General features: G+C 34.9%; 1 protein-coding gene across 4 annotated transcripts in view; it reads left to right on the forward strand.

Annotated features, from left to right (window-relative positions):
- Positions 1-25271, forward strand: part of SHOC2 (SHOC2 leucine rich repeat scaffold protein) — a 109163-nt gene that overhangs the window by 69244 nt on the left and 14648 nt on the right. For all 4 annotated transcript variants that reach the window (XM_049645742.1, XM_049645741.1, XM_049645743.1 and 1 more), the window contains 2 exons: positions 10085-10222; positions 22745-22875. In XM_049645742.1, coding sequence (XP_049501699.1) covers positions 10085-10222; positions 22745-22875 — 269 coding nt within the window. The remainder of the gene's footprint in view (positions 1-10084; positions 10223-22744; positions 22876-25271) is intronic.

A 25271-nucleotide genomic window follows, 5' to 3' on the forward strand; every position in this document is an offset into this window, starting at 1 on the left:
AGTGATGTTTTGGATCCTCCACCAGGTGTGCTTTGATTTGTTTATTGAAGTAGCTCTTCGTCCTGTCAGGTTTTCCCAGTGGGTCCCTGGAAGCATCTCTGTCACTTTGCCGCCTGGGCTCTTGGAATTCAAAGTCCTTTGGCCTCAACACTGGTTTCTTTGTTTGAGAGATGAGGGAACTTTGGATCCCCCTACTTCTCTGCCATGTTGGTGCCTCCTTATTTTCTGATTTCTCTCCCTTCGTGCATAGTAGAATATAAGCTCCTTGAGAATAGACTTTGTTCACTGCTTAATTTCCAGTAGGTACACTATAAATTTTTCTTGAATGAATAAGTAAATGAGATGGTCATCCTAAAAGTAAAGAACTTTGACCATGAAAGGCCTTGAAGATCTACAAGAATGGTTTTTTAATGGTGAGATTTCACAAGCAGTGCCCTCACTGGCCTACATCAAATCACACATTGTCTCCTACTACTTTTAAGTTTCATGAGAACAAGTATTTAATGTCTTATAGTCTCTTTGTATATTTAGTGCTTAGTATTGTGCCTGGTAAAAAGAATACACATGCGCCTGGTAAAGAGTTTTTTTCTGACTGATTGAATTAATGCTCTTAGAGCAATAATTTATCTTCTGTTATGTTTTATGGACATAGTTTATTCAAATGTTTGTATGATAATGTTCTTTTGTTACTGGTTAAACCCAACACATTTAGTTTTATCACCTAATCACATAATTTGTTAAGCTTCTACTATGAACAAAGCCATGTATAAAATATTTTTAACAATAATTATTAAAGGTCAAAAATCTTTCTAAAATAAGAAACTTAGAAAAATTCCCAATAATCCTCAAGAAGTTGGTATTTAACTGCATTTTAATAACTTGGCAATCTCCAGAAGAGGGGAAAAAACTTTCCTCCTCCTAAAAATCACCTTTCTGTTGTTTGATGAACATTAGTTTTACATTCCAACTATCTGACTTCTGGTTTTCAGGTACCATGTGTCCTGCTGCTTTTTGCATGTGGAACCACTACCTTTCTGTATTACAAAATGAAAGTGGATTGAATATATTAGAGTAACCTGGGGGACAATATTGCTTACAGAAATAGTGGGAAGAATCTCCCAACAAGAGTCTAGACAGTGTCGTCACCTTTGAGAAAGAATAAGTCCAGCATGCTCCATTGTCTGGATATAGGATAATATATAATATCATGCTTAAAGAGTCTTAGATATAGTGTGCAACCTTTGCCTCCTCTAAAGATAAGATGAAAGGAAAATAATTTTTTCAGAATGGAATTAATTTAGACTTAAATTTTTAATTAAAAATTTTGAAGATTATTCATCTAAATACAAATTGAAGAAATGTTTTTTTCTGTTTCTCTGCCAGGTTTGGATTAAAGCATGTCCAAAGCAGGAGCTTGGGCCAGAGTTGGGGTTGTTTTGTTTTGTTTACTTTTTATTGATATATCATAAATGTACAACTGAAGATTGTTTGCCAACAAACAATTACGCTGTGTAATATCAGCGTCCAAGTTAAAAAATAGAGCATCAAGACCACTCAGGAGACTCCTTTCAGTCCCTATTCATTCCCATCAAGTAAACTTAGTATCCTGACTTCTACAGTCAAACATTAATTTTCCTTGTTTTTATATAAATGGAACCATAATCTCTGTATGTTTTTGTGTTTGAGTTCTTGGCATTATTCATCATAATTGATGTATGTAGTTAGAGGTAGTTTATTCTCGTTATTGCATATTATCCCGTAGTGTGAATATGCCACAATTTATCCATTCTGTTATTTGGTATTGTAATTTGGGGCTAATACAGATAGTGCTACTGTGTTATTGTGATAAAAGTCTACTGGTAAATATATGGATTCATTTTTATTGAATATATCCCTAGCAAAAGAATTGTTGAGCCCTTTTTTTTTTTTTTTTTTTTTTTGCCTCCCTAGTTTCCTCATATTATTTCTTTTTTGGGGCGTTATCTGTAGTTTCTGACCATCTTTTAAAATCTAGCTTTCCCCAATCCACCCAGCCAGAATCTTGTTTCTTGATTTACCCATCACTTTGTATTTATGTATTTACCTCCTATTTGATGCCTACAACATTCTACTTATTATTATATTTGTAGGTCTTAATTTTCCAGAATAAATTTTGTTCTTTTGGGGCAAACATTATCACATCATTACTGCTTTTCCATAGGGCTACTTTATGTCCTGTAAAGCTATACTTTCAAAAGACAACCACAATCGCTACTATTAGAATGATTAGAATGATCATTCTAATCATTAGAATGATTAAAATCCAAAACACTGACTCCACCAAATACAGATGCAAAGTCTTTTTTCGTACTGGTGAGAATGCACAATGGTATAGACCCTTAGCAGACAGTGGCATATTCTTTCAAAGCTATACATAGGCTTACCATCACAGTCTATCAGACATACTCCTAGTTATTTACCCAAATGAGTTGAAAACTTCTGTCCATACAAAAAGTTGCACCCAAAATATTTTTAGTGGTTTTATTCATAATTGTTAAAAATAGGAAGCAACCAAGATATCCTTCAATAAATGAAGGATAAACTGTGATATAGCCATACAATGGAGTATTGTTCAGTGATAAATGAACTATCAAGCCACAGAAAGACATAAAGGGACCTTAAATGCATATTGCTAAATGAAAGAAGCCAGTCTAAAAAATTTTACATCATTTATGATTCCAACTATACGTAACACTCTAGAAAAGGAAAAAGGAAAAGATCAGTGGTTGCCAGGGCCTCTGGGGGAGAGGGAAAGTGGGGTGAATAACTAGGTGAAGCAGGTGATTTTTAGGGCAGTTAAACTATTCTATACGATATTTGTAATGATGGATACATGATATTTTGTATTTATCAAGGCCCATAGAACTGGACAACCCAAAGAGTGAATGCTAATGTAAAATAAGAACTTTCAGTTAGAAATAATATATCAGTGTTGATCTATCAGCTGCAACATGTGTACAACCTAATAATGGAAGATGTTAATAGAGGAAATTGTGGGGAAGAGGCTATATGGGAACTCTCTGTACTTGCTGTGCAATTTTTCTGTAAACTGCTATAAAAACAACAACAACAAAAAACACTCTTATTACCATTACCACTATCTCCTTAGTCAAAGCTGAAATCCTTACCTTAGCCTATAAGACCTTAAATGAATCTGACTGAGATCTACTTCATCTCCTACCACCTGATTTCCTTAATCATGATTCCAGCCACATTGGCCTTCTGTTGTGTTTTGAACTACTCTCTTGCCTCAGAGTCTTTGTGCTTGCTCTTCACTCAGCCTGGAAAATTATTCCACCAGATAGTCTCATTGTTTCTTCCCTCTCCCATTATTTTAGGTCTGTTTTCAAATGCTACTTCATCGAGGGGCGCCTGGGTGACTCAGTCGATTGAGCGTCTGACTTTGGCTCAGGTCATGATCTCACGGTTCATGAGTTCTAGCCCCACATCAGGCTCTGTGCTGACAGAGCCTGGAGCCTGCTTCCAATTCTGTCTCCCTCTCTCTATGCTCCTCCCCTGCTCACACCCTGTCTCTCTCTCAAGAATAAAGAAAGGAAAAATATTTTTTAAAAAGTGCTACTTCATCGGGGTTTCTTTTCCTTTTATTTATTGTCAGCATCTACAATCTCCTTCCCCCATCATACTCTTCTGCTTTTATCTGGCTTTATTTTCTTTTATAGCTCTTAATACTTCCTCACCTTGATCATATGTTAGTTTATTTTTTCCTAATTAAAATATAAGTTCTATGAAGGCAAGCATTTTATCTTTTTTTCTCTTACCGTATCCTAGCACATGGTAGATGTTTAATAAACATTTGTAGAATGGATGACTGAATGAAGTCCGTGTTCTCTCTGTAGGCATATGTGTGGGAAATCAAATTTAAAATCAAAAGATTGCTTAGTAAGTGTGGAATATGAGTCCTAAGATGCATAATATTAATGGCTGACGTTAGCAGTACAATAGGGTGATCCATTTGTTTTCACTGAAGGACGCATCTGCTCCACAGACAGGAAGCTTCTATTTGGGATCAGAAAGTGCTCTTCCATGAATAGTGGAGGAGAGACTGCTAGTGTTTCCCTCTTGAATCTCCCCCCTTTTTTTCTTCTTGGAATTAAAAAATACATAAAAACAAAAATTGCAAAATACAAATGTATGAAGTAGAAAATAAAAACCACTCTTAAACCCCATCAGAAGCAAGTCACTATTAACACCTTGGTTATTGTCCTTGAAAACCATCTAGAATGGACTTACATTTTGTTTTGTTCTTTATTATATTTCATATGTGGTGAAACATGTTTACTGTGTAGCTGGACAGAGTGTAGAAATAGCAAATAGTGCTGTAGCAAATTATTTCATGAAGTGCTTAGATATTTAATATGTAAATATCTTGCAAATTGTAACCTAGGCTCTTACCCTGGCACAGTGTTGCCAACTACAGAATTTATCATATATTCATAATTTTCAGAGGTTTCTAACTGTCTGAATATGAACAAGAGAAGCTTGGGAAGTTATGAGTATTACTCTAAAGAAGAGCAATCTTAAACTGTCCCACCACCACCACCACTAAGAAGGTTTTGTTAATTGCATTAAATAGGACATTTTGGATTAGTTTTGAAAATATTTCAGATTTTCATGGAAACTATATATAAATGATAAACTTCCCTGAATTTTCCTAGATCTTTTTCTTTGGACTGAAGAAAATTTTAAGTTGTTCATGGGTCTTAAAATTTATACATGGATTTTGGGGAAAGTCTAAAATAATTTTCACATTTAATCCACAATACTATATATAACTATACTTAACTATATAATATATATAATATACATTAATATAATGTATATAATAGAGTGTACAATCCAATATTTCAGGGACTAACAGACCAGATTTTTAAATCATGTTATTTTTTTGTGTGTTGTTAAAATTAAATCACATTTCCTGAGTTTTAATCATCTTCAAAATATTTAGAGATTACTAGATTGTGAGAAAGAAGTATTAGTGTTACTAGGTGACACTCTTTCCTAATAAGTCAGTATTGCCATGATTTGCTGACTTTGCAGAGTTTTGTAGTGCTGGAGGATAACTTTCTGGAGAGAATATGTGTTCACAATAGTCCAGTTGCCATGTGGTGATTTACACAAATCAAAAGGGTTTAACTTAATTTGAGTCCAGGTGATTATATTCTGCTTTTTAAAAACACTTTTTAGTTTTAATATTAGATAGTCGTATGCAAATTTCTGTCCTAAAATGTTAGTAACTAATCTATGTTCAGAGGTTATCAAACTGGCATTCTGAATACTGAAAAAGGTCCACAAATGTGTTTAGTAAGACAGTGTTTTGTTCTGTTTTAACCTAAAAATTAGTTAACATTTAAGCATTAAAAGATTTTACATGAAAATCTACATTTCCAGCTTCTTTTGAAAAGTGTGAAAATTGGATAGTATTGAATTTTATTCCATCGTATCCGTGATTCTCAACTGAGGGCAATTTTGTTAATGTTACAACAGAGGACATTTGTTAATGTCTAGAGACAATTTTGATTGTTACAGCTTGGTTGGTGGGTGCTATTTGCATTTAATGGGTAAAGGCTAGGGGTGCTGCTTATACATAAGACAGCCTCCTATAGCAATGAATTATCCAGTCCAAAATGTCATAGTACTTAAGTTGAGGAGTCCCGCAGTATATTGGTAACTGAGTTGAATCACCCCTGTTCCATATGGGTTAAAGTTAAAGAAAGTCTTCCATCTTGCTTTATTTACTTGCCTCAACTCACTTTTGGAGTATCTTCCTTTAGGGTAGTAGAAGTTATTTTAATGGAAACTAAATAAGTATCATTTATTAGAAAATATGATGGCAAATATAAAAAAAAATGTTTTTGTTACTTCTGGCTTGAAGAGCATTAGAGCCCAAATTTTACCTTCCCCAGTTATCTTCATTCATTCTTTAAGTTAACGTGATGCTATAATACACACACACACACACACACACACACACACACACAATACTAGATATAGAGGAGATAAGCAGGTATGTACACTTTAAGGATTATGTTTTGGAGAGTTGCTCCATTTGCCATTATGTAATGCTTTCTATATCCCTGATAATTTTCCTTACTTTGAAGTCAACTTTGTCTGAATTTATTGTAGCTACTCCAGCTTTCGTTTGATTAACATTAACTTTGTATTTCTCTATCCCATTACTTTTAATCTACCGGTGTCTGTATTTAAAGTGGCTTTTTTGGGGCGCCTGGGTGGCGCAGTCGGTTAAGCGTCCGACTTCAGCCAGGTCACGATCTCGCGGTCTGTGAGTTCGAGCCCCGCGTCAGGCTCTGGGCTGATGGCTCGGAGCCTGGAGCCTGTTTCCGATTCTGTGTCTCCCTCTCTCTCTGCCCCTCCCCCGTTCATGCTCTGTCTCTCTCTGTCCCCAAAATAAATAAAAAACGTTGAAAAAAAAAAAATTTTAAAGTGGCTTTTTTGAAGACAACATGCAGTTGGGGTTTTTTTAATGTTTTTTTTAATGTTTTTGTTTTTGAGAGAGAGAGAGAGAGAGAGAGAGAGAACGAGAACGAGAACGAGTGGGGGAGGGGCAGAGAGAAAGGGAAACCCAGAATCTGAAGCAGGCTCCAGGTTCTGAGCTGTCAGCACAGAGCCCGACGCAGGGCTTGAACTCGTGGACCCTGAGATCATGTCCTGAGCTGAAGTTGGACGAACACTTAACTGAGCTACCCAGGTGCCCCTGGGTTTTTTGTTTTTTTTTTAATGTTTGTTTATTTTGAAAAAGAGAGTGCATGCGCACATGAGCAGTAGAGGAGCTGAGAGAATCCCAAGCAGGCTCCACACTGTCACCCCAGAGCCTGAAGAGGGACTCCATCTCAGAAACCCAAACTGTGAGATTGTGACAGGAGTCGAAATCAAGAGTCAGATGCTTAACCGACTGAGCCCCTCTGACAGTCTCTTTTATTTGGTATATTTATTACATATAAAATGTTTACTGGTTCTATTGGATTAATATAAACTATATTGGTAACTGTTTTCTATTAGCTGAACTTGTTCTTTCATCATCTTTTGCATTATGTGGTCTTAACTGAGGATTTTATATTACTCCATTTTCTCTCTTCTTAGTGTATTGTTTATACTTCTTTTAATTTTTAGATGTAAGAGTGAGTGTTTTGTCCTAGAGTCTGCAGTATGAATTTACAGCTAATATTAGTCAACTTTCAAATAACACTATACCACTTCATGGGTAGTGTGGTTACCTTAAAACAGAATATAGCCAATTCCTCCCTTCTGTCCCTTATAACACTGCTGTCATTCGTTTCATTTATCCTTAATCTGCAATCATCTAATATATTGTTGCTATTATTACTTTGAACAAGCCTGTTATCTGTTAGGTCATGCTCTTCTTTCATATAGATCCAAATTACCATCCTATATAATTTTCTTCTTTTTGAAGAACTTCTTTTAGTATTTCTTGCAAGACAGGTCTACTGGCGACAAACTTCGTCAATTTTTGTTTGACAAAGTCTTTATTTCTCTTTTACTTTTTTTTTTTTTTTTAACGTTTATTTATTTTTGAGACAGAGAGAGACAGAGCATGAACAGGGGAGGGTCAGAGAGAGGGAGACACAGAATCCGAAACAGGCTCCAGGCTCTGAGCTGTCAGCACAGAGCCTGATGCGGGGCTTGAACTCACTGACCGCGAGATCATGACCCGAGCCGAAGTCGGCCGTTTAACCGACTGAGCCACCCAGGCACCCCAATTTCTCTTTTACTTTTGAAGGATACTTTCACTGGATACAGACTTTTAGGTTGATGGTTTTTTTCTTTCAAGACTAAGTATTTCATTTCTTTCTTTCTTTCTTTCTTTCTTTCTTTCTTTCTTTTTTTTTTTTTTTTGCTTAAGTGGTATTCTGAAGAGAAGTCTAGTACAGTTCTTACCCTTGTTCCTCTAAAAGTAAGGTGCTTTTATCCTGTAGCTTCTTCCAAAATTTTCTTTGTGTCTTGGATTTTCTACAATTTGATTATACAGTGCTTGGGTAAGAACAGGAGGGGATTTTTCTTCTGTCTTCATCCTGAGAAACCTGAGTGGTAAAGCACAAGGGTCCAGTTTCTCCATCTCCTTGCCAACATTTGTTATTTTCTGTTTTTTGATTATAGCCATTCTATTTATTTATTTATTTATTATGTTTTTAATGTTTATTTTTGAGAGAGAGAGACAGAGTGTGAGCAGGGTAGGGGCAGAGAGAGAGGGAGACACAGAATCTGAAGCAAGCTCCAGGTTCCAAGCTGTCAGCACAGCCCGACGCGAGGCTTGAACTCACAAGCCATGAGATCGTGACCTGAGCCGAAGTCGGACACTTAACCGACTGAGCCACCCAGGTGCCCCTCAATTATAGCCATTCTAATGGATGTGAGGTGGTATCTCACTGTACCTTTGATTTGATTTTTTTTTTTTTAGTGAGTAGTGATATTGAGCATATTCGTATATTTAGTGGCCATTTGTAGATTTTTTTGGACAAATGTCTATTAAAGTTCTTTGACCATTTATGAATCGGGGTTTTTGTTGTTGTTGAGTTGTAAGAGTTCTTTATATGTTCTAGATATTAATCCTTTAGCAGATAACATGATTTGCAGATATTTTCTCCCATTTTGTGGGTTGCCTTTTCACTCTCGATAGTATCCTTTAATGGAACATATGTTTTTAATTTTGATGAAATTCAGTTTATCCATTTTCTCTTTTGTTGCCTGTATTTATAACAATGTGGCTTAATAATCCCAGACCCAATTTTCAGAGTTCTATGCACTTTATTTGCTCATCTTACTTTTTCAGTATTTCCAGCTTCTGCTTTTAGAACAAAAGGGAAATCATGAGGGAACCAATGTAGCTGTTCAAAAACTTTATGTTCAAATGTGCAACATTCTTTGTTGCAGAATAACACTAAGAATAATTTAAATTGCCAGTATAGCCCTTTCAACCAGAATGAGGAAAAATATACCTTATTTTCTAACCTTTTGCAGTACTCTTAAATCTAGAGTCAGTTTATAAATCTCATTTTGTTCATTTTTTTTGTTTTTTAATATTTGTTTATTTTCGGGAGAGAGACAGAGTGTGAACAGGGGAGGAGCAGAGAGAGAGGGAGACATAGAATCTGAAGCAGCCTCCGGGCTCTGAGCTGTCAGTACAGAGCCTGACATGGGGCTCGAATTCACAAACTGCAAGAGGTCACGACCTGAGCCGAAGTCCAACATTTAACTGACTGAGCCACTCAGGTGCCCCTCACTTTGTACATTTCTGTGACATCAGAATGTATGCCTATTTGAAAGCATATATGTTTTGAGATAGAAGGTGACCTGACCGTCAAATTGAACTCAAGATGAATTTGATATTTTGTGTTGAATTTGGTTAAAAAATTGGTGAGCTCTAGGGGCGCCTGGGTGGCGCAGTCGGTTAAGCGTCCGACTTCAGCCAGGTCACGATCTCGCGGTCCGTGAGTTCGAGCCCCGCGTCGGGCTCTGGGCTAATGGCTCGGAGCCTGGAGCCTGTTTCCGATTCTGTGTCTCCCTCTCTCTCTCTGCCCCTCCCCCGTTCATGCTCTGTCTCTCTCTGTCCCAAAAATAAATAAAAAACGTTGAAAAAAATTATTAAAAAAAAAATTATTAAAAAAAAATTGGTGAGCTCTATTTAAAGTATGGAATTTACAAACATAAATGTGGTTGAATTGGTTACTTGAATCTATGTGTATAATATTGGTGGTTATTTATATTGATTGGTAGTCATTTATAATCAACATTTTAACTTTATTAGATGTCATTTTCTCTTTTTTATCATTATTGAGGTATAATTGACAGATAACATTACAGTAGTTCCAGGTGTACAACATAATGATTTAATATTTGTAAGCTGTCATTTTCTAACAGTTTCAGATCTTGTGTTTGTTACCTTTTCAGAAAGTATAATTATGATAAAAAACATGAAGTTTTCTTTCAGTTTTATTTAATATATTCATTAATAATTCTTGTTAAATTTTTATGTTGGTCAATTTTACAGGTGAATTATGTAACCTCATTACGCTGGATGTAGCTCACAATCAACTTGAACACCTCCCAAAGGAGATTGGAAACTGCACACAGATAACCAACCTTGACTTGCAGCACAATGAACTGCTAGACCTCCCAGATACTATAGGTATGAATGGAGAGAGAAGATACTGATAGTCATTTGTAACTACTTGGACATTAAAAAGACTATTTTTGATCCATTTCTATAAGAAAAGTTAAAAGATTAAAATTACCATTAAAGTAGTAAAACTTCTAAAAGAGAGTATTTTAAAAGTGGTTTTTATTTCCATTTCTTGGTGAAGAAAATAATTAGGTTTTAGGAAAGGAGTTCAATTAGACTATAAAAAAGAATGTTGAATATTGGATATTGAATATATATTTTATAACTGCTTAAATTGCAGAATGAGTGCATTTTTTGTTTTTGCTTATTTCAGAATGTTGCATGCTATTATATAGGGTGTGGTCCCTTTGCTAAAGCAAACCACACTGAAAAATAAAACCACTACTGTTCAGTTTTTAAAATCTTGGCCAACATAGCTTAAAGTTTGTTCATCTCTGCTATTGAAGGGACTAAGATAAGAGATGTCTTGACGTACAAAATGTGTTTCAAAGACCTAGCCACAGCCTCCAAAAGTTGGAAGTGCTTGTTGTGATATGTTTTATATTTATAGAGTCATGTTTATCTTTCTAAATGCCCATATAGTTGTACAAACCAGTAAAAGAAATTTTAAAAAGTTTGGACACCTTTTTAGTTATTAGTTTGTTATAAGGATACTATAATGTTTATTTAGGAAACTTATACCTGTACTTAATTTTTATAATTTCTATAATGAATATTTATGTGGTTCTGTTACTAAATCATAAGAGGCCTATGATGGTGATATCTTTCTCCAGAAAGATTTTCGTTTGTTTCTGTCAGGTACCTAAGGGACCACTTGAATGCTTCTGTGTTCTAAGGTTTGAGATTTTTCTGGTCCCTCGTCATTCAAAAGTACCGTGTAGACTAATTGGAGGGCTGTTTTACTTCGGTTTACTCTTAGTGCTAAGGTACAGCCCTTAGCTGTTGACATTGATTTCTGGACTCTCCACCCTTGGCTGGCTGTAGATTTTGACTCTTGGCAGAAACATGCCCAATTAGCTGAATCTTCTAGTTAGAGAAGCACTCTTAGGACAAAATTTTCTCCATTATTTTGCTTATTTCTTTGGGTTCCCACCTGATTTCTGCCCTGGTTATTAGTCATTATCTTGTTAGCTCTGTGACTTTTGTTTTGGAAGAGTTTTAAATTTTTTTCAGTGGAAGGGTTTGTCTGAATTACCTAGTCTACTGTTACTTGAAACAGAAGCAGTCATTAAAAAATTTTTAAATAAGTTATATTAAATTGTTCTAGGTTACAGGACTACTATTTCTTCACGGGAAAGCAGTCTGAGACTTCTTTAGGATGTAACAGCTAGCCATTAGAACCTGTATCTTTGTGATTCTTGGTCCAGAGTTCTTTATATCACATTGTTATTTGTAAGACTAAGTGTTCTAGTTAGTCTTTGGATGTGTTTGGATGCAGTCTAGTCTTTGGATGCAGTCTAGTTAACTGCATTAGATTCATCTCTGAAAGGCAAGATGATGTACAGCATATAGTGAATTGCTCTACTAATATTCATAGTAATTTTACCAGATTTCCTGTGTAAATAAAAGAATCCCAATTTCTGGTTCAATAGAGACTGAATGCAATTCTTTCTTCCTTTTCTCTCTAAAATCTATTGAAATGGCCAAAATAAACAAAGAAAAATGGCCCTTGAGGAAAAAGAGAAAAGATCTGTATTACATCTATAGTACATGATCAGGCTGATATAAAAAAGAAACAAAGAATACTTTGCTTAGAAATATCCTTGCCATATAAAGTTTAACTTTAAAGGAAATACTGTATAATATAATGAACACATCCAAAGACCAAAAGAGCGATGGTGTGGGATCAGTGGAAGAAGTCCCTTAGAATCTGGAACAAAAAGAAGATACAAAATATTTGAAATAGATACAAAATAATTGAAAAAGAGTCTCAGGAGACAAGACTAGGAGTTCTAGAAAGAGAATATAAGTAATACAATGAAGAAACTAATAAAATACACTTTTATAATCTTGCCCTGAACTTGACAAAAACCCAGCTAATATGATTGACATTGCTTACCAAGAAGACATAGTGAAAAAAGATACATTCTGGTAGTTTTAAAAATTAGATTTACGTAATTGCTTTGAATATACCTTCTAGTCACATATAATGTTCTAAAACTTGTCTTTGTCTAGTTTCAGTTTTAGGGTAATGCTGGTTACATATAGTAAGTATGGAAGTGTTTTCTACTCTTCAGTTTTGGGAACAGTTTGTATAAAATTATCATTATTTCTTCCTTTAAGCTGTGGTAAGATTCATCAGTGAAGCCACCTGGGTCCAGATGTTTCTTTGTAGGAATGCTTTTAAAAACAATTTGTTTCCTTAAAAGAGAGCTGTTTAGGTTATCACTTTATTCTTGAGCAAACATAATCATTTATGTCTTTCAAGGAATAGGTTCATTTCATTTAAGTTGTCACATTTAATAGGCATAAAATTGTTTATAATACTCCCTTATTAATAATAATATGGTAGTATTATAGAATCTATACTCTCATTCCTGATATCAGTAACTTAGTAGTAACTTAGATCTTCTCTTTTCCTGTTTGATTAGATTGTATCAATTATATTGATTATCTCTAAATTTTATTGATTTTCTCTGTTTCTTTGACTTTTATTTCATTGATTTCCACTTTGGCCTTTATTATCTGCTATGAGTTTTATTCTTTTTGGGTTTCTTATAGTGGAAGCTTGATGTCATTGATGTGAGGTAGAGTTTGTACTACATACTGACATATTTAATTTGTGTTGTATGCTGTTACTTTGAAGATTTCTTCTCATACATGTATCTAGTGCTATAAATTTCTCCTTATGTACTGCTTTAGTACCATTCCCCAAATCCTGATATATTGTGTTTTTCTCTTTGGTTTTGTTCAAAATACCTTCTAATTTACTTTTTCGTTTCTTCTGTGATCTGTGATTTATTTAGAAGTGCGTTATTTAGTTCCCAGTATCTGACAAGTGTCCAAGGGGTTTTCTGTTCATGATTTCTAATGTAATTCTGTTGTGATTGAAAACATAACTTGTGACCTGAATCATTTAAATTTATTGAGACTTCTTTTATGGCTCAGTATGTGATAAGTCTTCCATGTGCAGCTGAATATGTGTTCTGTGTTTACTGAGTGGAGTGACATAGATGAGGCAATCAGTAAATTTATTCTACTACCTGTCCTTTTTGTCCTTATTTCCTCCTAATTTGTGTTACACTGTTGGGACATTCATGGTATATCTTGTGCTGACTGATCTCTGGTTCTTTTTCATCTTCATGTTCATTGACAGTTGTGTTGCCATAGTTGTCCCAGTCATCTCTTGGTTGGCTTAAGTCAGTCTTGTAGTGTTTTCTTAGAAACAGTTCATAAATAACCGTTCCCTAGTTATAGAATGTTTGTAGCCTTTATTTTTTTTTTTAATTAATTTATTTTGAGAGAGAAAGAGAGAATCCCAAGCAAGCTCTGTGCTGTCAACACAGAGCCTGATGCAGGGCTTGAACTCAACGAACCATGAGATCATGACCTAAACCAAAACTGAGAGTCAGACAGTTAACTGATTCAGCCACCCAGGCATCTCTGTTTGTAATCTTTATATTTGAACAGTTTGGATGGATATAAAAATCATTGGGTCCAGCTTTGTTTACTTTAAGAATCTTTGTAAAACTAAGAGAGAGTTCTACTGTCTTCTGGCATTGAATGTACAAAAGTATGAGGCCAGTTCAATTTTTTCCCCATTGCAAGTGACTTAATCTTTTTGCCTGGCCATGCAGAGTACTTTTCTTCATTTCTGAAATTCAAGAACTCCTAGTATATTTAATAACTCTATTATAATTTTTTAGTGTTGATCTTTCATGGTCCATTTACCTGGGATACTCTGAGCCAACTCAACACATAGGTTTAATTTTGATAGTTTTATGTAGTTTATATACTTATTATAGTTTTCTTGGGTTATGTAGACCTATTTACATAGATTGTATATTCCTACATTGAAAGATAGGTCTGTAAGTTTGCTTGTTCTAAACAGCCAACTAATGGCAACAGTAAAGGAAAAAAGAAAGAATAATGCATAATCTTAACATGATCAGTTTTCAGTGGAATGTTATATAAAAGCACTTTAAAAAAGCAACTTCTTTTATAAAATTAAAGCCTTGCTCAGTTGTAGAAAGAAAAATAAAGGTTATTTATTGCAAATCAGCTAGGGAAACCAAAATTAAAGATGCTTGAACTGGTATTAATACTCATATCCCTCTCACTGATGCTTAGTCACTGTATATTTCTTAGGATATTATAGATGCTAACACTTTATTGGTCCTTAAGCGTTATCAGGCAAGTTCTAGTGTAGGGGCCTTTATTTATACTTCTTGGTGTCTCTGCTTATGATCTTTCTCTTAAATACCCACATAATTTCCTCTACTCTTTCAGCTGATCAAATGGATATATATAGGGTTTGTTCCTCAATCAGCCCTGTTCTTACTCTTAAATAGTCCAACAATGTTTTGTTTAATATTTTATGCATGTGTCTATATCTCTGTTATGTTAAATAACAATCAAAGGGGGATGAAATTAAAGTACAAAAATGAACAGTCCTGGCAAAAAGAGGAAGTATAGGTGGTAGTGGATGATAAAATCTTCCATTTACTAGGACTAGGGTCAGGGTGTCTTGGATTTACTTCCTCTGACAAAGAGTGACTTCTCCATGTAGCCACCTTTCTCCTGGATTTCTTAATTGTATGTATCTCTTCTATCAGAATTACTATATTTTAAGTATGTTTATTAATATGAAAACATTTGACTTCATTATTAATCTGTTGTGGTTAAGATATCATCTCAGAATAACACAAATGCCTCGCTTCTAGCATATTCTATGTGATCAGGTTACAAGTATGTATTGGAAATCAATGAGAACTGAAATATTAACAATAAGAAAAATTTTATTAAAAATTTTTTTAATGTGTATTTTTAAGAAAGAGAGAGAGAGACAGAGAATGAGCAGGGGAGGGGCAGAGAGAAGGAGACACAGAGTCCAAAGCAGACTCCAGGCTCTGAGCCGTCAGCACAGAGCCCAATATGGGGCTTAAATTCCTGAACCGCAAGGTCATGACCTGAGCTGAAGTTGGCCACTTAACCAACTGAGCCACCCAGGTACCCCGACAATAAGAAAAAATTTAATATTTTATTTATTTTTATATGCTTTGATAGTTTTCAGCAAACGGAGTATTTATAACTGTTAATCCAAATAATGGCAAAGTGAATAAGTAATGTTTATTATAATTTTTTATAATATTGTCATTTTTTTAAGTTTATTATTTTGAGAGAGACAGAGACAGAGTGCCCAAGAATGGGAAGGAGAGAGAGAGAGAGAGAGAGAGAGAGAGAATGAGAATGAGAATCCCAAGCAGGGTCCTATGCTCTCAGCACAGAGTCCTATGTGGGGCCCATACTCACAAACCATGAGATTATGACCTGAGCTGTAATCGAGGGTCAGACAATCAACTGAGCCACTCAGGTGCCCCTGCAATACTGTCATTTATTATTATTAAAATAATTACTTTGCCTTTTCCATCCCTCTCATCCCCAGTATTTTGTATAGCAGAAGGTTGAGATTTGGTGAGAAATTTGAACATTTGGGTCTTGGTCTGTTATAAATCTCAACAGTCTTAATTGACCTTTGAGATTCTTCCTCTTGTTTATTGGAGAAGAGAAATTCACCCCAAAACATTTAGTAGCAAACTAACTGGAATATGGTTCTTCTGATACTTTTCCTTTTTTTTCCTAGTCTGCTTCTTGAAAAGTATAACTTAAAATGAAAAACAAACAAACAAAAATGAACACCTGTCCTGCACAGTTGATTTGAGTCCTGAGCAGCTGCTCTTCTCTCTTTTTTCTGGACCAGAGAAACTTGCCCTAATTCACAATTGAAATGAGATCTTTTAATTGTCACCTGACAGTCAGTTTTCTAAAAATCACTTTATTTCCTTGCTTTTTTTTTCTTACAAGTAGACCAAGATGTTTTTACCCCTTTCTTTAATTAACATGGACCCTCCTAGAGTAGTTATCACTGGTTGGCGGTAGTCACTGCCATTTACACCTTGTTCTGTGAAGAAGAGACAGAAGGAAGTGGGGAGGGGACAGCTGGTTGCAGTTAAGTGAGAGAGGACTTAAAAACATATTTACAGTCTCTCTGATTTAACCGTTAGTCTGCCCTGCTGAGTAAAAAGTATATTCTTTTTCATGTAAATATTTTCCCATTCAAGAGTCAGTTATGACTAAAAATAATTAAACTTCATTACAGCAGCCATTTTGTTTCGTTAAAGCCTTCTGAGATAACTCTGGTGATTTTCTGAAACCAGCGGTGGATAGTGGTGAAAGGTCTGAAATTGGAAAAAATGTTTTATTTTCTATTTCTTCTCAAATGAGATAAAGAAAGAAATCTGCAACAAGACCTGGCCTTGGAGGCTGGAGCACAGAACAATTCAGAGATCTTTTGTTGCACTGGGCTCTGAAGAAATGTTACAGTAATTATGGTTATAGCAACAAGTAGAGTTTTAATAATTACGTTTTAGGTAATTGCAGTGCAAATTCATATTGCAGCTTTACTAGTTTTCTTTTTAATTGTGGCATTCTTTTAGGTTTTCATTTAAGAATTCTTTATATTGCTTGCTTTTCAGTTTGATTTTAGTTTCTTAGTTCACCATTTCTGGAAAAAAAAAACCTTTGACATTATTTAATCATTAAAACTGTGTGCCTTTTCTGATTTGGTTTTTTTTTTTTTTTTTGAGACTTTGTTAAAATAAGATTAAGATCATTTGAGTAAGAAATTTACTCAAAAGTTATACTGAATTAACCTAAAGGTGCTGATTATATTTGCTGAAGTTAAAAGCATCCAATTTTAATTCATAGCCATTTGATGTTGCTGTAATTTAAAAATCTGACAGCATAAGAAAGCAAGCTGTCAGAGCAGAGCACAGAACAACTTACATTTAAAGTTAAGCACTTAAAGCTAAATGCCAGTGATTGGCAGTGATCAGCCTACATTTATACACAGAAGCTCAGCAACATTGATTTTATTTCTTAGTCACAATGGCTCAACATTAAAGCAAGCTATGGCTTGATTTCTAGGCTGTGGTTTAGTTTGTGGTAAAACCTGCTTACTGAAAGAGGTTAGAGTTGAAACCACTGCAGCGGGTGAATCACAGTAAATATCAGATTTCTGATGTCCAGGTTTTTTTTCTGGCACAAGAGAGTTTTGATATTTCACCCTTCTTTTTTTTGAGAGTAATGGATTTTGGCAAAATGTGGATGACTGAACATGCCATGCTCTCAGTAAAGTGGTAAGGGCTTCACAAATGTGAGCTGTTCATCAGAATAGCATATTCTTACAGATTACAGTTTTGGAAGTTCAACTTCTTCTACCCCACAAAAAAGGAAAAAGAAAAAGTTCAAGAAAGTTGGAGGTACTATTTTTGCTTAAATAACCACTAATTTCTGTATTAGATAATGTCATGTGGCATTTTGACTACATCATTTTCATTTTGTAAATTTTTTTAATGTTTGAGAGAGCACAAGCACAAGAGAGGCAGAAAGAGAGGGAGATACACGATCGTATTTATTTTTGAGAAAGACAGAGACAGAGTGCAAGCAGGGGAGGAGGGGCAGAGAGAGACACACACACAGAATCTGAAGCAGGCTCCAGGCTCTGAGTTGTTATCAGTGAGCCGGATGGGAGAGCTCAAACTCCTGAACCGTGAGATCATGACCTGAGCTGAAGTCAGATGCTTAATCCACTGAGCCACGCAGGCTCCCCTCATTTTATAATTTTTAAAGAAACCTGTTCTAACTTTTTTTATTTTTATTTTTATTTTTATTTTTATTTTTATTTATTTATTTATTTGAGAGAGAAAGAGAAAGCACATGAGTGGGGAAGGGCAGAAACAGAGGGAGAGAGAATCCCAAGCAGGCTCCATGCTCAGCAGGAGCCCGAATTGGGGCTTGATCTCTGGAATCCTGAGATAATGACGTGAGCTGAAATCAAGAGTCAGACACTTAACTGACTGAGCCACCCAGGCACCCCCATTCATACTTTTTAATACTGTAGAAACTAAAACATTTTACTATTTGTCCTCCTCTATTAGGGAGCAAAATGTAAAATCTTAAAATTATATGAGATGCTTTTCTTTGGTTCTCATTTTAAAATAGGGAGGGAAGGAAGGAAGGAATATTTTATTCTTTGCCTCTCCCATGCCCTCTGGCCACTATAGCTACAAGGCTGGTCAAGGTGGAAATTTTTCTACACACAGTGATAACATCTGATTTTAAAGAGCTTCAAAATGTTATAGTAAAAAGTTTAATTTGCTATATGAAGTTAAAGGTAAAAAAGGCAGTCAACCTTAGGGAAAAAAATGGAAGTAAGACAGACCATCCCTTTCTGTCCTTCATACCACTGCTTTGCCTGTGGAAGAAACCTGTTTCATTTAATAAAAGGCTGAAGCATTTGCCAAGGAGTCTTTGAAATCTGCCTGAAGAGTAAAGTGCAAAGACTCCATAATTTTGTTCCATCAGTTGACATGCTTCATTCAATCACTGTTAAGAGTAGAATAGTACAGAAATACAATATTTTAAACATTTTTAATTCTGATCAAGACCTAGAAGCTTTCTCTAATAACAAAAGATTAGTTATGGTAACCAAATTCTAAATGCTTACCAACTTAAAAGCCCAATAAATAGAAGCAGATTCCTAAAATTTATCGTCCAAAAGCAAAATAACTTTTGAATTTCTCACTTTCAAAATCAGAATAGGGGCACTTGGGTGGCTTAGTCAGTTAAGCATCTGCCCGTTAAGCATCAGGCTTTTAATTTCGGTTCAGGTCATGATCTCATGGTTTTTTAGATCATCCCCTACTTCGGGTTCTGTGCGCGCTCGCTCATGCGCGCGCGCTCTCTCTCTCTCTCTCTCTCTCTCTCTCAAAATAAATAAATAAACATTAAAGAAAAAAAGATAGTATGAGTGAAGGCCTGCTGTGTGCTTAGCACTGAAGCATACTCTGTGGGGAGATAGAAGTATGTAAGGTCTGTTACTTAAAGGGGTTTGTCTATTGGGTGGAGGTAACTCATCTATGAAATGACAACATAAAAACAAGTATAATTAAATGCCATCTTATAGTGAAAACAGTATGCAGCCATAAGTCCAGTGTACAGGAAAATCAATGAGATCTTGATGGAATGGCCAGGGAAAGCTTCGTAAATGAATGAATCTGTTGGACTCCGTATGGAATAAAAATGTATTCCACGAGCACTACAGCATGGACCAACAGCATGGGAGTAAGAATGAACATATTTTGCTTCTGTGTCAAGAGGTATAACAAGCAAACTGGAGCACAATCAGTAGAGATCTTGAAGAATGATTACTTGATATAAGGAGCCCTCTGAGTTTGATTCTTGCTTTGCCAGTAACTAGTTGGTGGCTTTGGTAAGTCTCTTCCCATATCTTATGCTAAAGTCCATGCTTATTACCCTCAGATGGTTCTTTCTGCTGTTTCTTAGGTATTTTATCATCTTTTGCCTTTTTTCTTTTTAATCAGGGTGTCTATCTAAGAATTCAAACCACCACACTCTGTTTTTGCAGTTTATCTCATATCTACCCTTTATGCAGAAGATGAGCCTCACAATGTAAAGTGTCCAAATGTCTTACCTCTACATTAGTATAAAACCTCTCCATAATGTAAAATACTCATTCAAAAAAAGAATGGTAAAAGATTTTGCAGATTTTAAAATTAAAATACTTTAGAATTACAGATTTTTCTTGATCAAAATGTTTTTAAATGACAAAGCTATAGGGGCGCCTGGGTGAGCGTCCGACTTCGGCTCAGGCCATGATCTCACAGTCTGTGAGTTCGAGCCTCCTATCGGGCTCTGTGCTGATGGCTCGGAGCCTGGAGCCTGCTTCCGATTCTGTGTCTCCCTCTCTCTCTGCTCCTTCCCTGCTCATGCTCTGTCTCTCTCTGTCTCAAAAATAAATAAAAACATTTAAAAAAATTATAAATGACAAAGCTATAGAAAATTAGGAAAAGGCAAGTTCAAAGAAAAACATTTTAACCTTCGGTAATTCTACCACATAGAGATAACTTTAGTTTTGATATTTTCTTTCCACTCTTTTCCACTTGTTTTTTACATTGTTGAGATCATACAAAATGCATAATTTTTATTACCTTTTTTCACTTAACATCATAAAGTCACATCTTAAAATTTTTGTAACATAATTTTAATAGGTATAGGATATAGCAGAATATAGACATGTTCTATAGAATAAAATCATGTTTTGACCATCTGTTATGTATCACTCATTGTGCTACATATCTTATGCACATTGTTTAACCCTTAGAACCACGCTGTGGAATATTTGGTGTTATCCCCACTTTATGGAAGAGGAAATAGTCTCAGTTAAGTAACTTTCCCAGAGTCCTATAGATCATGTAAAATCCTTTGTTTTGTCTGACACTGTGGTGTCTCCAGTTTAAGTAATTCTTCATGTATTCTTGAGTAAATAGGTTGACCCCATTTTTGTCACTACAAATATGACTATAATTAACATTTCATCATAAAACAGCTTATTTTATTTTTGCCAACCCAACTTTTAAGAAACATTTGTATCATATTCAATGTCATAATACAGTAATAACAATAGTAAATACTATTCTTGCCCTTATTTCTATTCTCTAAATTCTCTGGGGCTTTGGAAAGTCCTCCAAGCCTCAGCTTGTTTTTTTCCCCCTCCAAAATTGACACGTCTTACCAGAATGTCATTAGAAAGATTCTAGTGAAGCATCCTTAGTTAATTTAGAAAACATTTTAAAGACAAAATTGATTTGTTTTTGTTAAGTGATAGTTTTTATTGTTGCTTTTGAATTCAGTTTTCTGCCTATTGGAATCTTGCTTAAACAGAACCAGCAAACTATTGGCCCAGTTTCCAGACACTATCAGAAGAAAGTAATGTAAATGAAAATAACATACCTCTGGAATAGATCTAATTACAATTCCTACAGGAATTGAAATGTTTGCTAAGTTTTTCTGCATTATATAATGCTGGCTAGATTTATGGTATTGTCAGAATACTTTATGAATGACTAATTATTGTCTTGGAGATGTAAAGAGTAAGAATTGGCTCTGTTTAATCATTTTTTACAACTTTAATCACTGATCTCTTCAGCAAGAGGGAACGATGCAGATGAGTGATGACTAGATAGGATTATGAGGTGTAGTGACCGCCCTCGTGGCGTTCCAGGGCTTAATTTGTGTTAAAAGCTAATTATGTGTTTTCTGTAAGTACTGTGGTAATGTTACATCTCAGAAAGAAAGTAACCCAATAACTTGCTGAGAAATGGTCAAAGCAAAGAGAAAGAAATGGGAAGACTTCAGAAAGTTGGTAGAAGTTGACAGACATCAAAATATTGGTCTCCAAAAAGTTAAGTGTGGCACAGGAGGTATCTACTGCTGTAATTTTTTTAACATTAGTAATACTGTTCAATTTAAAACTAGAGGCTACATTTGACATTTAAACCTGGCCCATCTAAAAATGTGACAGCAGCAGTTGTAATGTGAAGTCAGAAAAGAAATTAACCAGCCATGACAAATAGTTACATTGAACTAAATTCTTGCAACTGTTACCTTTTTTTCCCAACCCTTTCTGGTATCAAAAATAAACTTGTTCTCTAGTGTATACTGTTTGGGAAATCAAGTTTGATTAAATTTTTTATGATGGCAGGTATCCTCATATTCATCTATGTAAGCTTACATGTAACTTGCCAATAAACTAGCCTATATTTCTACTCTGCTTTTTAATGTATTCAGTTATAGCTAATTTGTGCTTAAATTGGTTATGCTTAGATTATTAAGAGAGAATATAACTTTAACTTTCTAAAAAAATTTTAATGTAAAGGAATTTAAAAGAAAAATTCAGAAAATTTTTACCATCAGGTTGATCTTCAGAAATTTTGGAACATTTGTATTTAAACTCATGAAAAATACTGAACCTTTCCAATCTCACAGAATAATTGTGCATTTGTATTTTAAATAATGCCATTTTAGAAATTTGGAAATTTATTTAAAATTACATGAACATTTTTATATATAACCATTGTTCTTTGTTGGATCAAGATCCCATATATACAAATGGGATGATTATTATAAATTTAAAACATACAGTACTTTGTCATTCAATTAGGCCATATCTAAATAGGTCAATTTGTTATTAAAGTATGCCAATAGTTTGTAATAATTCATTTTTAAAATTGACTTTATGACTGTGTATTTCATTATTTCTCTAAGACAAGTGGACACAAAAGTGGTTTCAGTTTCATCCTAATTGAAAGGGTAGTGTGTAGTTCCTTGGTGCTAGGAATTAAGGATCCTGCTGAAATAGTACTTCACAGTAATTCATATTACTGCCAGGGAGAGTGACAAGTTCATCAGATTTTAAAAAAAAAAAATTCTTTTTTGTGTTCACAGGAAACCTGTCCAGTTTAAGTCGTCTTGGTCTGAGATACAACAGATTGTCAGCAATACCCAGATCCTTGGCAAAATGCAGTGCCCTTGAAGAGCTGAATTTAGAGAACAATAACATTTCTGCTCTACCAGAGGTGAGAGGTGGTAAATCTTTACAGCTGGGTGAATAATTTGATTATTGAGATTGTTTAAATAATGAGCATGCTACAGACATTTAGCCATCACTAAGATAAATATTCCAAAGAAGAAAGAATAGGTATGATTATAGGAACACACTAATTTTTTTCTTTTTTTATGTATAAAAGAGAGAAACTAAAGTGAGAGATCAGTGGCTGCTTTCCCGTAGAAATCTTGCTTGTGTCATTTTGGAATTGACAGCAAATGCTATTAAGGAAAAGTTGTATGGTTAGTTGTTTTAAAACTCTACCCCACCCAGTTCAGTTATTTTAAGAAGTCCTATAGAAAGATCATACAAGAAAGGAATGAGCTACATAGAATAGAACATACTATTTATTAATCAGATTAATATTAGCCACAACACTTCCATGACCCATATTATTACCCTGCGTATACAATAATATTAAAGCCTATTTAGCATATGCCAGTCACCAAAATTTGTTGTTTTTTAACACATTATTTTTAATTTGGGTTTTGTTCTATGAAAAAATATTTTCACTTATTTTGCTTAGAGATTTATTGGGCAGAATGCAATATTCTTTTGTCTTTCCTTCTTTTGCTATATATTATTTTATCATACCCACAACTTGTATGTTTGCTTATGGTTTTTCAAGCATAATATCTTACTGTAGTATTCTAACAAATAAAAGAATGGAATTATGGGCTTAATTGATTGAGCTTTGCAAAAAAGTCTTTTTTTCCTAAGAATTAAAAATGTTTGATATAAGTGACCTTTTAGACTATTTCTAGTTTTCCCGTGTGTGTGTGCGTGTGTGTGTGTGTGTGTGTGTGTGTGTGTGTGTGTGTTTGAATTTAAAATAAAGGTATTTTGGGGGCGCCTGGGTGGCTCAGTCGGGTAAGTGTCCCAACTTTGCCTCAGGTCATGATCTCACGGTTTGTGACTTTGAGCCCAGCATTGGACCCTGTGCTGACAGCCTGGAGCCTGCTTTGGATTGTGTGTCCCCCTCTCTCTCTCTGCCCCTCCCATGCTGGTGCTTGTGCGCTTGCTCTGTCTCTCTCTGTCTCTCTATTTCTCTCAAAAATAAATAAACGTTAAAAATAAAGTTGCTTTGGGTGGATATTTTCAGATACATACTATGATTTATAACAATTTGAGTACATGAAGCTATGAACTTGTAGTGATTAGTTTATAAAATGTATTTAATTGATTTCTTAGGGATACAGAAAAAAGTAGTACCTATTAATTTTGCTTCTGTTGTTCTGGCTGTTTGGATTTTTAGAATACTGATCAGAGTACAAAAATGAGTTTTCCAGGATTGTAGTCTTCTAGGATGGACCAGTTTACTGCCACTGCTGTGTGACAGTATCTCACCCTGCGTTTTAAATAGGATAAGGAATAGAATCCACAGATTGTAGATACAGCCCTAACAGCTAGACTGTCTGGATTTTTGTCTTTCTTTGCTAGCGGTAATTTAGAATGGTAAAAATGGGTGGGGTTCTACTATTTAATATCATCCCCTTTGCTAACAGTAATTAGCACAGTATTTAGACCTTGTTGGGATTCTTTTAGGATGTGAGCTTAAATAAGACTGACTACTTTTACAATGTCTGTAAGACTAAATACAAAGACTGGGTACTTATTAAATTTCAAAAAGTGAGAAAATTAAAAATTTTTTTTATATCCACTTATATGTGGGGGGAAACTAATAATTGGGTATCTCTTAGGATACAGACATTGTGCTGAGTAGTTTCACATAAAATATTTTGCGACTGAAATTAGTCAAGATTTATTTTTGATAAGAGAATTATAAAGAGAACAGCTCTCTTCAGTCTTGCTGTGGAAGAAGTGGTGTGTGCGTGTGTGTGCACATGTATTTAAACTGGCCTGTTTGCAGATAGAGAAGCTCTGGGGAAAACCCTTGACTGGCCTTGTCCAAATCTGGGAAAGCATTAAGTCTCAAATAAGTACTTAAAAAAAGTGGTCTGTGTGCTTTGGAAGCAGCATATTCCTAATGCAAATATGTAATTATCTGCATTTATAATGAGCACAGTAAGGAAAACAATAAAATCCATTAGACAGCACTTACTAGACATTCAAGCTGGGTTAGGCATGTAAAATCAGGAAAGTGGTTTTCAGTTGGGGCTCATGGCTGAAATCAGAGCCAGCAAAATGACTATATACTTTTCCATTTGATGACTGTCTGAAAATAGACTAGTTTTAGTGTGGATACAAACACATAAGAAAAAGGAATGTAATAAATTCAAGCACATGAGCTTAAGGTGTAAGGCTAGGAGCTCTACATGGATTATCCCATTTAATTCTTCACTATAATCGTACTAATTATTGGGGTATTATCAGCTAGGAAGGGTAATAAGACTTAAGGAGAGTTAT

The sequence above is a fragment of the Panthera uncia genome, chromosome D2 (genome assembly GCF_023721935.1).
Source record: "Panthera uncia isolate 11264 chromosome D2, Puncia_PCG_1.0, whole genome shotgun sequence".
Taxonomy (NCBI): Eukaryota; Metazoa; Chordata; class Mammalia; order Carnivora; family Felidae; genus Panthera; species Panthera uncia.